General features: G+C 34.3%; 1 protein-coding gene across 1 annotated transcript in view; it reads right to left on the bottom strand.

The window, feature by feature from the left end:
• The window catches only part of LOC101893182 (voltage-dependent calcium channel subunit alpha-2/delta-3), a 151,376-nt gene that overhangs the window by 120,254 nt on the left and 16,992 nt on the right, over window positions 1-14,130 (bottom strand). Inside the window, exon 2 of the mRNA XM_020034954.2 lies at window positions 8,052-9,751. Coding sequence (XP_019890513.1) covers window positions 8,052-8,161 — 110 coding nt within the window. The 5' untranslated portion in view covers window positions 8,162-9,751. The remainder of the gene's footprint in view (window positions 1-8,051; window positions 9,752-14,130) is intronic.

Below are 14,130 nucleotides of genomic sequence, written 5' to 3'. Positions count from 1 at the left end.
ACACACTTATATAGATACGTACATGTGTATGTGTATATGTATAATAAAATGTATAATTTAACTGGATTAGACTTAATTGGTTTTTGTGTCCTGATCTTTGTGGTTTTATGCAAAAGCACTTTCCATTGGAATAATGTGAAGGATCGGAGAAATGAAAAAAAATCGAAGCAATCAAATTTATGATTGGTTAGTTTTATAATGGTCGGCCTGGCGAAGATTGCTGGGAATGAAATGTGCAGTGAACTGACGACTCACTGCAAGTTTTTCATTTATATTTTTATACTCTCCCCCATACTATCGAGGGTATATTAACATTGTCATTCCGCTTGGAACTTCTCGAAATACTTATATTAGACCCTACAAAGTTTGAATATTATTGATCAGCAATTGTCTGCTATCTTTCTAACTAAATGAAACAGAAGACTACAATTTTGCACAGATGTGTTTTTTGTCAGTAGACGTCCGCCCCCTGCATAACGGAACCTCCAGATATTCAAAAATTGGACGTTTTAAATCACATTTTCAAATGGAATTTTTTCAAATTCCGTATTTATAGTTTGAAATGGGTTCCATTTCCTTCGTCAGAATATTGTCCACATAGGTTCAAGTTTTCCTAAAGCACCCATATAACGGCACCATTTGATATTCTGTATTCTGATGATTTTATCTACATTTATCAAACGGAAGTCTTTCAAATTCGTTACTTAGGGGTCGTAATGAATTCTTCCATATAAATGTACCTCTAAATATTCGGTATTCTGCTGGTTTTAGCTACATTTTTTTAGCTCAAAATTCGACAGTACCTCCGAATATTTGATATTTTAGCCACATTTTTCAAATATGGTATTTGAATCTCGCAATAGATAATAACCGCTGCCTATATAGTTTTTCGAAAAAAATGTTAGTTTTATGTAATTCTTTGGTTCCTATTATATTGAGCTAACGATCTCGTCACTTGGGTAAAAAAAGTTTTTTGTCATAGAAGTTATTTTTAAAATAACTTCTGGGGAGAATATCCCAGACAAAAAACAAGGGAACTGATGAGGATTGGTGGCTCTTTTCGGAACCTAGGTATTCCCTGCCTTACCGCCTGGTAAAAATTACCATCGTTCTCCACTAATAAACAAACGTTGTTTTTATAAAAATAACAATAAAGGGATTAAGCCTGACCAATTTTGCAACAACAAAATACTATAGTATCCCGAACAAACAAGCCAACACAGTTCTGCTTTTCGTTCTGATATAGCCACCATATAATGACACCGCATGGTATTTTGAAACTTTTACTGGAATTTCAAACAGATTTCACTGGCAAAATTGAAAGTCTGTCGAATATGAAATACTGACTCTTTTGTTTTTAAAGGATTACTATACTCTTTCTTTACCTCAAGGTGGAGATTAAGAGTTGTTTTATATTTTTATACTCTCAGCCATAGGGCTACCGAGGGTCCAAACTTTGATTTGGTCCAAACTTAGATCGACTTCGAAGATGCAATATCGGTCCACTTCTTCTGGTACCTGTCCCACAAAAGGTCAAAATTTTCACAGAAAAACAATTTAGAGCATAGAACACTTTGCAAGTCCTAATGTTTTTATCAGTGCTGGCTCAGGTTCAAAAATGGACAACATAGGCCCACTCCATCCATAACTCTTATAAAATGTGAAATAAGAGTCCGAGTGTCTTCCGATTCACCCATCACATAAACAGGTATTAAAAGCGGATATAACGGACAACTCCTTCTGGTACCTCGCCAACGACGGATGAACATTTTGAATAACCATGAGGCTCATAAAGCACGAATTGAGCATCCGATTCCTTTTAAACTCAACACATACCAATATTTCTACCCACTCCTTTTGGTACCTCCCCCACAAATGGTCCACATTTTGAAAACCACGAAGCTCGTCAATTGCGAAATAAGCATACGATTCTCTTTTAAAAATTTACTCATCTCAATATTTTTATAAACACGAGATCTGGTATGAAGAAGGGGTATATCGGGCCACTTCTTCTAGCACCTTCCCCATAAAGGGATAAAATATTTGAATAACAAAATTGTCATAAAATGCGAAATAACCATCCGATTCTCTTCAAATTGTACACATCTCAGTATTTTTAATAATGAATGTGTGGACATCGGACCAACCTTTCTGTTGGAGTGAATGAAGTAGATATAGTCCAAAACTGACCCATTGAAATATTTGTATCAGGCTTAGGTCATATACAAAATGGACAATTTTGACAAACTCCTTCGGATGTATCCCTTAAAAGGTCAAATGATTGAATAATTATAAAGCAAGTCAACATTTATATACTTTGACTAGCTGAACCCGGTGCGCTTCGCTACCCGTTTTGATTTTATATGCATTCAAAATTTTATTTACGAATATATGTTGGTTAAAAAAAAAAACAAATTTAAAAATTAAAAAAAAAATATTGCATTACTTTAATGCGTAAATAACCTAAACCATTAGAAAAGCAGTAACATGACATACATACACGAAGGGTTTGTCCTTCGGATTTAATTATTTCATAGCAAATACCAAGCGTGCAGTAAACTGCAATCTTTTGAAGCTGAGTGGCATTTCTATTGCAATTAGTGAATTTGAGATAGCAACATACTTCGCTGATCCGATTTAAATATAATTTAAAAAAAAATACTTTTACACCAAACTCCGGCACACCTTTCATATTTCATTGAAATAGGTGCGTCAAACATGTGAAATCGGCCGATAATATATGTATGGGAGCTATATCCAAATCTTAACTAATTTCCAATTAATTTGTCACATTTATTATTGTAACCAAATTCCGCCATACATTCTGAATTTCATTGGTATCGGTCATATATATGGTGCATAACATATATGAAATCGGCCGAAATATATATGTTAGCTATATCCAAACCTCAACTGATTTCAATATAATTTGGCAATTTTTTCTGGTGCCAAATTTTGTCTCTCTCGCTTTGGGTGCATCAAATATGTGAAATCGGCGGAAAATATATATGGGAGCTATATCCAAATCTGAACCGATTTTAATATAATTTGACTAATTTATTTTCTAATCAAAATCCCGTTACATATTCCAAATTTCTTTGGAATCGAACATACATATCGTGTATGGTGCATAAAATACATGAAATCGGTCGAAAATATATATGAGAGCTATATCCAAATCTGAACCGATTTTAAAATAATTTTACAAATGTATATTTGTTTTAATTTCCGCTACACATTCCAAATTTCATTGAAATTAGAGATACATAGCGTGTTCGGTGCATCAAATACATGAAATCGGTCGAAAATATATATGAGAGCTATATCCAAATGTGAACCGATTTCAATATAATTTGACAAATTTATTTTCGGATTAAATCCCGTCACACATTCCAAATTTCATTGGAATCGAACATTCATATTGTGTTTGAGGCATCAAATAAACGAAATCGGTCGAAAATATATATGGGGGCTATATCCAAATCTGAACCGATTACAATATAATTTGGTAAACTTATTATTGTTCCAAATTCCGTTACGTATTCCAAATTTGGAGACTGTATCTTCAACCAATCAATATATATGTGCATATAAAATCTAAATTTTTGGGAGGTACCTCCGATTCTTATGCTATATCTCCAGTTCCATGTGGAAATTCAAAAATGTATGTAGCCTATGTTACTTTCAGGCGATGTTGCAGTATATATGGAAATTTTCAGGAAAATCTATTCAGCGGTTTTCGAGTTCATAAATTACAAACAAACAAACAAACATACAAACATTTTCCTCTTTTATAGATATAGAAGATTAGCAAGTGCCCGCTACTTCGTCGGCGAAAAATCTACATTAAAAATTAAGATTTTAGATATAGTACTATATAGTACATTTCGCATAATTATGGTACTTTTTTAGCTTATCCCTTCACCTAAAGCCAAATTTAGTACTATTCAGTTCTTTTCGTACAACTAGAGGACATATTTCCAAAACCACCTCCATGTCTCAATCCCAGATACCAACAGAGACCTCAATATGAAATGTGAGGATTCCAGCTCTACCACAGAAGTAATAACCAATTTAGCGCCACTTACAGTTCTAAAGCCACCTCCATATCTTAACCACAGACACGAAACAGATAAATATATATAAAATTTCAGGATTTCAGATCTTTAAATTCGATATTTTCGTACATTTCCAAAACTACCTACATATCTCAATTCTTGGTACCAACAGAGGTCTTAATACTAAATTTTGAGGATTCAAGCCTTAACCCTTTCACCCAATACTAAATTCGGTACCACTTCGTACTTTTCGTGCAAACACATTTCCAAACCACCACCAAATCTCAAACGCAAATACCATCAGTAATTTAAATATCATCTTTTCTAATTTTATATCTATCCCTTCACCCAATACCAAATATAGTACGATTCAGTATTTTTCGTACAATTATAGTACACATTTTCGAAACCACCTCCATATGTCCTGGCTACACATGAACAGCGACTTCCAAAACCACCTTCATATATCAAAATTATTTTCTAACCTTAATTCTCATACAAAATTTGAAGTTTGTAGAGTTATCAGTTCACATAATACCAAATTGTACCACTAGAGAGAGTATGATAGACGTACCAAATTTTAAAACATTTTCTGAATTTAAAGTTCGAATTTCCAATAACCCTTTGGTGCACCTTTCGATTGCATCTATTGGTTTGGTACATCTATCGGTTCATCACAATTTCAATTTGTTTTAAATTTAGTGCCTATACTACAGATAAGTACGAATTTCCAAAACTTCCTACATTATCCAATCCTACACTCCAAGAGTAATCTTAATTCCAAATTTCAGGATTTTAGCGCTATCGGTTCACCCAAATCCAAATTGTACCAAATTTATTACACTAAAGTACAAATTTTCATAACTACATATATCATACAGTCCAATACAAATCATATTTTCAAATTTCATTTCAAAATTAAAATTGTTCCAAATTTAGTACCATTTAGTAAACATAAGTACAAATTTCCAAAACTACCAACATACCTGAATTTCAGAGTTTCAGCTCTATCGGTTTACCCCAATCAAAATTGTACCAAATTCAGTACCATTTAGTACTTTTCATATACATGAGTACACACTTCCTTTCATCGACTCTACTCCTCAAACTTTATTTCCATTCCAAATGTCAAGTTTTTAGCTCTAGCCAAATGGATTGAGCTAGAATTCTGAAATTTGGAATGCACTATATAAGTGAAGTGTAGATGCATCGAAGCGTTTTCAGAAATTCGAACTTAAAGGTTACGAAAAGTTCAAAAATGGTAACATTTGGTATTATTTCAACGGACAGAGCTAAAAACTTGACACTTCAATCAAGGTTGGGAAGAAAGTTTGATACATGAGGGTGGTTTGGGATATATGTACTAAGTGCTCGAATTGTACTACATGACACAACATTTGGAACAGTTTGATTAAAAGAGAAGCTGGAATTTTTAACTTTTGTATCGGGGTACCTGTTGCTGGTTGGTTTGTGATAAAGATGTGGTTTTGTTCTAGTACTATATTTGGAACAATTCGGAAATGTATACTATAATTGCACGAACAGTACTGAATGGCACTATATTTGGTATTAGGTGAAGGAATAGAAACAACATTCTGAAATTTGATATTTAGATTACAAATGGTATCTGTGTTCGAGATTTGACGTGGTTCGGAAATACGTTTTGTAAGAAAGTATTATGTGTTACTAAATTTGGTAAATTTGGTTGGGAGCAGGGATAGGGCTGGAAATTTGATATTTCGGTTTCTGTTGCTATCTTGAATTGAGATATGAAGGTGGTTTTGGAAATGTGTGCTATATGCTATGTGTGTGAAGGAATATAGCTGAAACCCTGAAATGTGATATGGAACTCACTATTGGTGCCTGTAGTTAAGAGAAGGAGGTGGTTTTGGAAATTCGTACTATGAATGTATTTAAAGTAAAAAATGTCACAAAACGTGCCTTTGGGTGTTGGTATAGAGATGGAATTCTTAAATTTGGTGTCGAGGTCACTACTGGTGTATAGGGTGGTAAGAATTTGGTTTTGGACATTCGTAGTAAAACTGTACGAAAATAATGGTAATAAATTTGGGATTGACTCTTAGGACACAGCTGGAATTCTGAAGTTTGATATGAAGGCCACTATTGCAAAATAATTTTGGTAAAAAGAGTTGGATATAGGAATGCGTACTATGATTCTTCGAAAAGTACTAAATGGTAATAAATTTGCCGTTGAGTGAATGGATAGACCTTGAATCCTGAAATTTGATACTGAGGTCACTGTTTGTTTTTATACCCTCCACCATGGTATGGAAGGTATATTAAGTTTCTCATTCCGTTTGTAACACCTCGAAATATACCTTTTAGACCCCACAAAGTATATATATTCTTGATCAGCAAAAAATTTGTATGTCGATTTAGCGATGTCCGTCCGTCTGTGGAAATCACTCTAGGTTCCGAATGAAGTGAAGTAGATTGATAAAATTTTACTCAAACGTATGTCTGCAGGATTTTTCGGTATTGAAAATGGGCCATGTAAGTCCACGTTTTGGTATAGCCCCCATATAACGGTACCTCCCGATATTCGGTATTTAGATGGTTATAGCGACATTATTCACCGGAATTGTTTTAAATTTGGTATTTGAAGTTCGTAATGAATACTACTGCCTAAGACAGAAAATTATCTGTGCAGGTCCACGTCTTCGTATATCCCCATATAACGGTACCTCCCGATATTCTGTATTTTGATGATTTTACCCACATTACTACCGATTTTTTTTAAGTTTCGCATTTGAATATTGTAGTGGCTTATGACAAATTTCACCTATGCAGGTCCATGTCGTCGTATAGACCCAAATATAACAGCTACATTTGGTATTTTTAAAATTTTACCAAAATTTTTAACGTTTTTTTTTTTTGAAAATTGTCCAATTAGTTCCAAATGGTGGAGGGTATTCAAAGTTCGGCCCGGCCGGACTTACAGCTTTTTTATTTGTTGTAATTCCGACGGCTCAGCTGGTATTGAACTTGCAACCTTTTGATTTGATGTTAAAAATACTATACACGGTGCATCGGATATTAAGGACTGTTTTACGTTTACATCTACATCAATTCTCACAACCATTGGCTCAAACACACAAGCATTGGCTTTGTAATAGGACTCGCACATTACGGCTCTATGTTACTTATTGCTTGGTAATATGGAAAGTAAGTGCTTTTATTATCGATATTTTAAGGAATAACAAATTTTTAAGGTACTATTAATATTAGAAGGTTCTTCATTTATGTTGCCCCTTAATGGGTTATTCGACTCATGCATCTTCGGAAATTTTGTAGGGTAGCATCATCATCAACAACTTATAGTTATAATTTTTTGGGTATTTTTAATTCGGAATGCCTGAAATCAGCCAAATTAATTGGAAGAAGTCTAGGAAAAAATGAAGCTTCCGCAAAATCGGGCGGTGACAATAGATGGCAGTTCAGAAATCGTGGTGTATATGCTATACTTTTCCGACGTTTCAAAGCTATGTCAAAAAAGTCGTAAACCTAGCAAAGTAATCGGAATTTTTGACAAAAACACCGTGATGAATATTTGTCAAGCTTAAATAAAGGCGACAAATGTCAAACGAACATTTTTTATAAGATTTTTTTTTTTCATTTCATATTTTCATAGTATTAAAATCCAGCCTCAGGTTCTAAGCTATCTGATCTAACTTTGCAGATTTAAAAGATTTACCCGAGTAAACTATCATCGTTGTAACAACATTTGAGAAGTGTAAGACGTTTTAAAATTTTTCTACATTTTATACAGGTTATGAGGTATTCGACAAAACTGTCGAAAACCTGAGGTGGCTGAGGGACCAAATTCGTTATAAATGTTTCAATAAATTAATTCGCATCTCTACACTAAGGTGAATGTTTTATCTGCTACGAATAATGTCATTTCATGCGAATGTAATTGTGAAGCCCACCCCAACAAATACCATTACAAGAATACCACAAAACAATACTTACTCGTTGTGGGGAATGTCCTCGTCCTGATCGCCGGTAACGGTGAAAATGTTCAATTTGAAAATCAAGAGACCCAAAAATAGGGTGAGTATACAGATATGTTTACGCTCCATTGTGATGATAAAAATTCGCTTGATGTTAATGGGGGGTATCTGGCTATAATTGGCCGTTTAGTTTGACGTCGGCGCTGACGTTGACTCTGATGACGATGATGTAAACAACAACAATGCCAAAATAATCACTGATGGTTCATCAATGAATGGAACTTGGCTGTTGTTGTATTGGTGTTGGTGCTGTTGGTTTATTGTTTTTATTATTTTTGTGAATATTAAAATCCGAAACGCGAACTTTAATCCAAAATACTTTTAGTTGTTGTTCTTCTTGCTTTTTTGTTTTCTTTGTTTTTTAAATGCCGTTGCGATGGTTATATTCCACGGAAGAAATGGTTGCACGAACACACAAACACACTGACAAATTCAATTGTAACGATTTTTATAGATTTTAACCCAAAATTGTGACTTTAATGCCGTGTTTTACAGCAACACGACACGAATCGGAAAAAAACGCACCGACAGAAAAAATACTACAGCGTGAGCGTGTTAACACCAAATGAAGGTGTAAGCGAGTGCCCCACACAAAAGAGGCCAATCTAGATAGGAATCACGGTTTTCGTTTTGTTTTTTGCTTTTTATTATTTTTTGTATTTTGTTATTGTTGTTGTTTTTGTATTATGCCTTTTCTTCTCTATTCACAGTTGACTTTTGCTGCGTGGTGAAAAGGAATGAGGAGGATTCTTCCAATGATTTTTTAATCGGTTCAACGTTTTTGTTTTTTATTTGTTATTTTTGTTGTAGTTAACGCGATTATTCCTTTATTGGATGGTTTGGTCGTTTGACTTTATTAGCACAGTTTTTTTTTTTGTTTTTTTTTTTTTTTGTTTCGGTTTCTTTGGAATTGGTTTTGATTAACTGTAAAAATAACCGTTACATTTAACACATTCAAACAGTAATGACACTCGGTTATGACGGTAAACACCCGATGTTACGTTCGCCTCGTTTATTGGTTTGTGGGTGTTGGGGTGTGCGTAACCACCTAAACTACTGGTTGATTGGTATTTTAGATATAAAATGGACTTGGTCACACATATACCGAAAAAAATACAACTACAGCAGCAACGCAATGATTGCAATCAAATGTTTGTCTGCTGTCAATGTTGTCGCGAACCGGAAATAGTTTTATAATTTATTTTACCACTATCACTGTAACTGTCATCGTTGTTTGTGTGAGCGTGTGCATATGTGTGGGAGTGTGTATCAAATATTTTATTTCAATTTATTTGTATGGATTTTTTTTTCGATTTCAAATTTCTCTTTTGTTGTTTATTTTTGTTTTTATTTTCGCCTATTTATTTGAAGCTGTAATTAATGGTCAATGCTGAATTGTTTGTCACTTGGTAATCGCATTTGTTGTTGTTGCTGATGCTGCTGTTTCTCCTGATTATAATGCTGATATATAATTTTATTTATATTGGATTTGGCCATCATCATTATTGTTATACTATTTGTATGGAATTTTTTTTTATTCTTAAATTTATTTTATATCCTTTTTTTAAGTTTGTTTTTAAATGTGTTATTGACACTCGGTTTCTTTAGAATTAATGTTGTTTTTTTAGATAAAGTCCAGTGTATTGATATGTTTTAGATCTGTAAATAAATAAAAAAAAGATTTTATGTGTTAACAAATAGCTTATATAAAACAACGAGTTTTTAATTGTTAAATTTTTTAAATTGTTGGGGCTGGATAATTCCAAGTGGAATTGGCAGTATTCGGTTAATAGATTAAAATCCCAAAAGAGTTTTTTGTTCCCAGAGCAAACTTTTTTAGGATCCATTGTATACAGCCTTAACCATACACAAAGTTCCTTAAATATCTAGCATACAGTTCGTAAAATTTAAGATAGAGCTCTCAAACTTGATTCTGACCAATGGGTTACATAAAGAATCTTTTGTACAAAATATAGATCATGTCGGTCTATACCGTTTTGGTATAGGCCATGTAAGGTATAATCCGATTTCAAGTATATTTTATATATTAGCCACAGTTTTATACCCTCAGCCATATGGCTAGAGAAGGTATACAGGGTGAGATAAAAAAGCTGCAACAAAGTCACACGACATAACATTTTAAATTTTATTGAATAAAAGCAAAAAATGTTGAAAATAGCATCAAATTTTAGAATATGTTTAGATTTGTTCGAATTTGTCACCTGTGGCACGAATTATGGCCTTCAAACAGCCAATGAAACCGTCACATGTTGCACTGCGCTATTTTGGCCCATTCCCGGCGAAGCATTTGCTTGAGGTGATTGACAGTTTGGAATTTTTTAGTTTCAACCTTGCTTTCCAAAATTTGGTGGTCATTGTGCGCTGGAAATGAAGCGAGGAACCTAATTTGGAACTTTTCTTGGGTGGCGCGTGCTTAGTGCGATGGTGCTGAGTCCTATTAGAATGTACAAGGTTTGCGTCCAAAATGTTTGTGTGCCCAAGGCTTTAATACACCCTCCACAATATTTCCGCGATAACATTCGGCATTTATATCTTTTTTTTAATACAAGAGGAGAGCGACCATCGGGTGTTATGGCGGCCCACACCATCACCATGGCCGACGCTTGAGTTCTGGTGACCAACCGAAGGTGCACATTCTCAGCTGAACTCTTTGGCAAGTAATTTTCAGCTGATCTCTTTGGCAAGTAAACACGATCATTTTGTTTGTTTACAAACTGCTGGACAAGCGAAGCAACTCTTTAGCTATTTTAACTCTATTTTCTTTCTGTTGCCGTGTAATTACTTGCACATTTTGGAATTTTAATTTTTCAATATTTGCCAAATGGAATATTGCAATATGTTCAGCTCACGAGCCATTTTCGGCCACTGCGACGCCGGTTTCGATCAAGTCGCAGTATCACGGTAACGAGCGATGGTACGAGATACATTTACATTTAAATGCTGGAGTGCTCTAACGATAGCCACTTGTGGTTTTCCTGCCAAATATAAAGAAATCGCACTACAACGCTTGAATTCCATCACAATATTTTTATAAAACCAAGATCTGGTGTGAATATGGAATAAATCGGTCTACTCCTTCTGGTACCTCCCCCACAAAGGGTCACAATTTTAAATATCCAAGAAGTTCATAAAAAGCTAATTTAATATTCCATTCTATTCAAACTTGTCACATCTCAATATTTCTATCATCAATAGGTGGGTTGTACCTCCCGCACCAAGGGTCCAAGTTTTGAATAACCAAAACGATAATAAAATCCGAAAACACATCCAGTTCTCTTCATATTTCACACATCCTATTATTTCTATTAAAACAAGAATTGCTGTAAAAATGGCATATATCGGTCCACTACTTCTGGTACCTCCCCCACAAAGAGTCAAAATTTTTAATATCCATGAAGCTCACAAAACGCGAAATTAATATCAGATTACATTCAGACTTGGTAGATCACAATATTTCCATCAACACAAGATCTGTTATAAAGATGGTAGAGATCGGGCCATTTCTTCTGGTACCTCCCCTACATAGGGTTCCAGATTTTGAAAAACAAAACGCTCAAAGAGACGAAATAAGCATCAACTCTCTTGAGATCTAACACATACAAACAGTTTTGCTAACACAAGAACTGTTGTGAAGATGATATTATCTGTAAACCCCTTTTGATACCTCACCTACAAAGGGTAACAATTTCAATGTTTCCGAATTGCGCTCATATAAATTGACCTCCTGATTTGACCTATTTCGAGGGTCTTGAACATATTTTTCAATCGAATGAGTAAAATTTGCATTTAGGCTACCTTGTGGGTAGGAAAAAAATTTGCAGTAAAATTTCAAGTTTAAGTTTACTTGGGGGTTACAAATGTACCTAGCTCTACGCAGATAATTTTCTTTCATGGGAAGTAGTGTCCATTGCGAACGTCAAATTCTGAATTTGAAATAATTCTGTTGAAAAATCCAACTACAACCATAAAAACACCGAATATACCAAGTTTATGTTAATTTCGTTGAAAAATGTAGCTTAAATCAACAAAATACCGAATATTAGGAGGTACTTTTATATGAAGGGCTATAAGAAGGCGTTGATCTGTACAGAAAGTAGTACCCATTACGAACTGTAAATACCAAAATACCTAATATCTGCAGGTTCATTTATATGAGAACTATACTAAAACTTGGACCTCAATAGACAGTTCTATGCAAAAATATTTCCAAACTGTGAATTCACAGCGAATTCGGGCTGTACGAAGACCAATATCGTGGTCTATATAGCCCATTTTCAAAACGAAAAGCCTTGCAGATCTAAAACTGATATGAGTAAAATTTTATTAAACTACATAATTTTATTCGGAAAGTAGAGTGATTTTGCAGACCGACAGACATAAAATAGGGTCTAAAATGTATTTTCGGATGTTACAAACGGAATGACAAACTTAATATAACCTCCATACTAAACCCGTCGTCTTATTAAGCATTGGGGTTGGGTTAGGGCCGGTATAGAAAACTATTGTTTTTGAAGATCTTCGCAAAAGGGTAAAATGTGAAATGTTTTGAATACCTATCAGCACGATAAAAGGCGTTAATATAGCGACAATATCACCAGTCAAAAACCCAAAGTTAACATTTTTGCTGGACTGTATGGCATTATTTATCAAAATTGGCCAAAATGGGTTTGGACCCAAAGTGCTTTTCCTCCCTATTATAGTGTTGCAGGGTATTATATGAACAATTAAGCAAATTGGTATTGACAAATTAAAAAGCAGTAAAGGTGTAAGTACTTAAGAAGCTTGGAGTCATGGCTAGGCATATTTTGTGACATTTCATAAAGGGATTACAGAGCAGCACTGAAATGCTGCCGTCGTTTTCATTATAATTTGACATTAATATGCTTAGGCATGACTTCAAGCTTTTTATGTACTTGCACCTTAAGTTCGGCCGGGCTTAACTTTTAATACCATCTATCATTTGGAAAGAGATTTGAAAATTTGGATTAAAAAAATTGAAAAAAAAGAAAATAAAAAATATAATCCATTAAAAATTCTATTAAACTCTTAAAAGTGCCGAATACAGGGAGTTACCGTTATGTTGGGGTCCATACGAAGACGTGGAGTCACATAAGCAATCTTCTGTCACAGCCATATCGAAATTCAAAGTGCCGAATATAGGGAGGTACCTATATTTAGGGGCTATACAAAGACCTGGACCTGCATAGACAATTTTCTGGCAGTACCAATTACGAATTTCAAATACGAAGTTTGAAACAATTCCGGTGCATAGTATCGCCGAAATCATCAAAACATCGAACACGAAAGGTATCGTTACTTGAGGGCTATACGAAGACATGGACATACATAGAAAATTTTCTATCATAGGCTATAGTACCCATTACGAACTTCAAATATGAAATTTGAAAAAGATCTGATAAATAATGTCGCTAAAGTCATAAAAATGCCGAATAGTGAAAGATACCGTTATATGGTACAGTTATATGGGGACTATAAATAAACATGGATCTACATTACCCATAGCAAAAGTCCTGCAGACGAAACAAACATTTGAGTAAAATTTTATCAACCTACTTCAATTCGTTCGGAAGCTAGAGCGATTTCCACAGACGATCGGACAGACAGACATATGGACGGTCATCGTTAAATGGACATAGAATTTTATGCCGATCAAGAATATATGTATATACTTTGTGGGGTCTAAAGTGTATATTTCGAGGTGTTACACACGGAATGACAAGAATGACAATATACCCTCCATACTGTGGTAGAGGGTATAAAATGAGCTATTTAGGTCCACGTTTTAGTATAAACCCCATAAAACTGTATCGGCAGATATAATATGTTCATTTTTCGTTATTGTTTTCAATTTGATATTCGGAGTTCGTAATGGTTACAGTTTCCTATGATAGAAAAAACCCTATGAAGGTCCACATCCTCGTATATCCCTCATATTGTGATACCTTCCGTGATTTGATATTATTTGGTTTTTACCACGTTTTTAGCGGAATTATCAC

The sequence above is a fragment of the Musca domestica genome, unplaced genomic scaffold (genome assembly GCF_030504385.1).
Source record: "Musca domestica strain aabys unplaced genomic scaffold, Musca_domestica.polishedcontigs.V.1.1 7, whole genome shotgun sequence".
NCBI classification, from domain to species: domain Eukaryota; kingdom Metazoa; phylum Arthropoda; class Insecta; order Diptera; family Muscidae; genus Musca; species Musca domestica.
The sequence above is the reverse complement of the archived record's forward strand: the minus strand, read 5'-3'. Positions and strand labels throughout refer to the sequence as shown.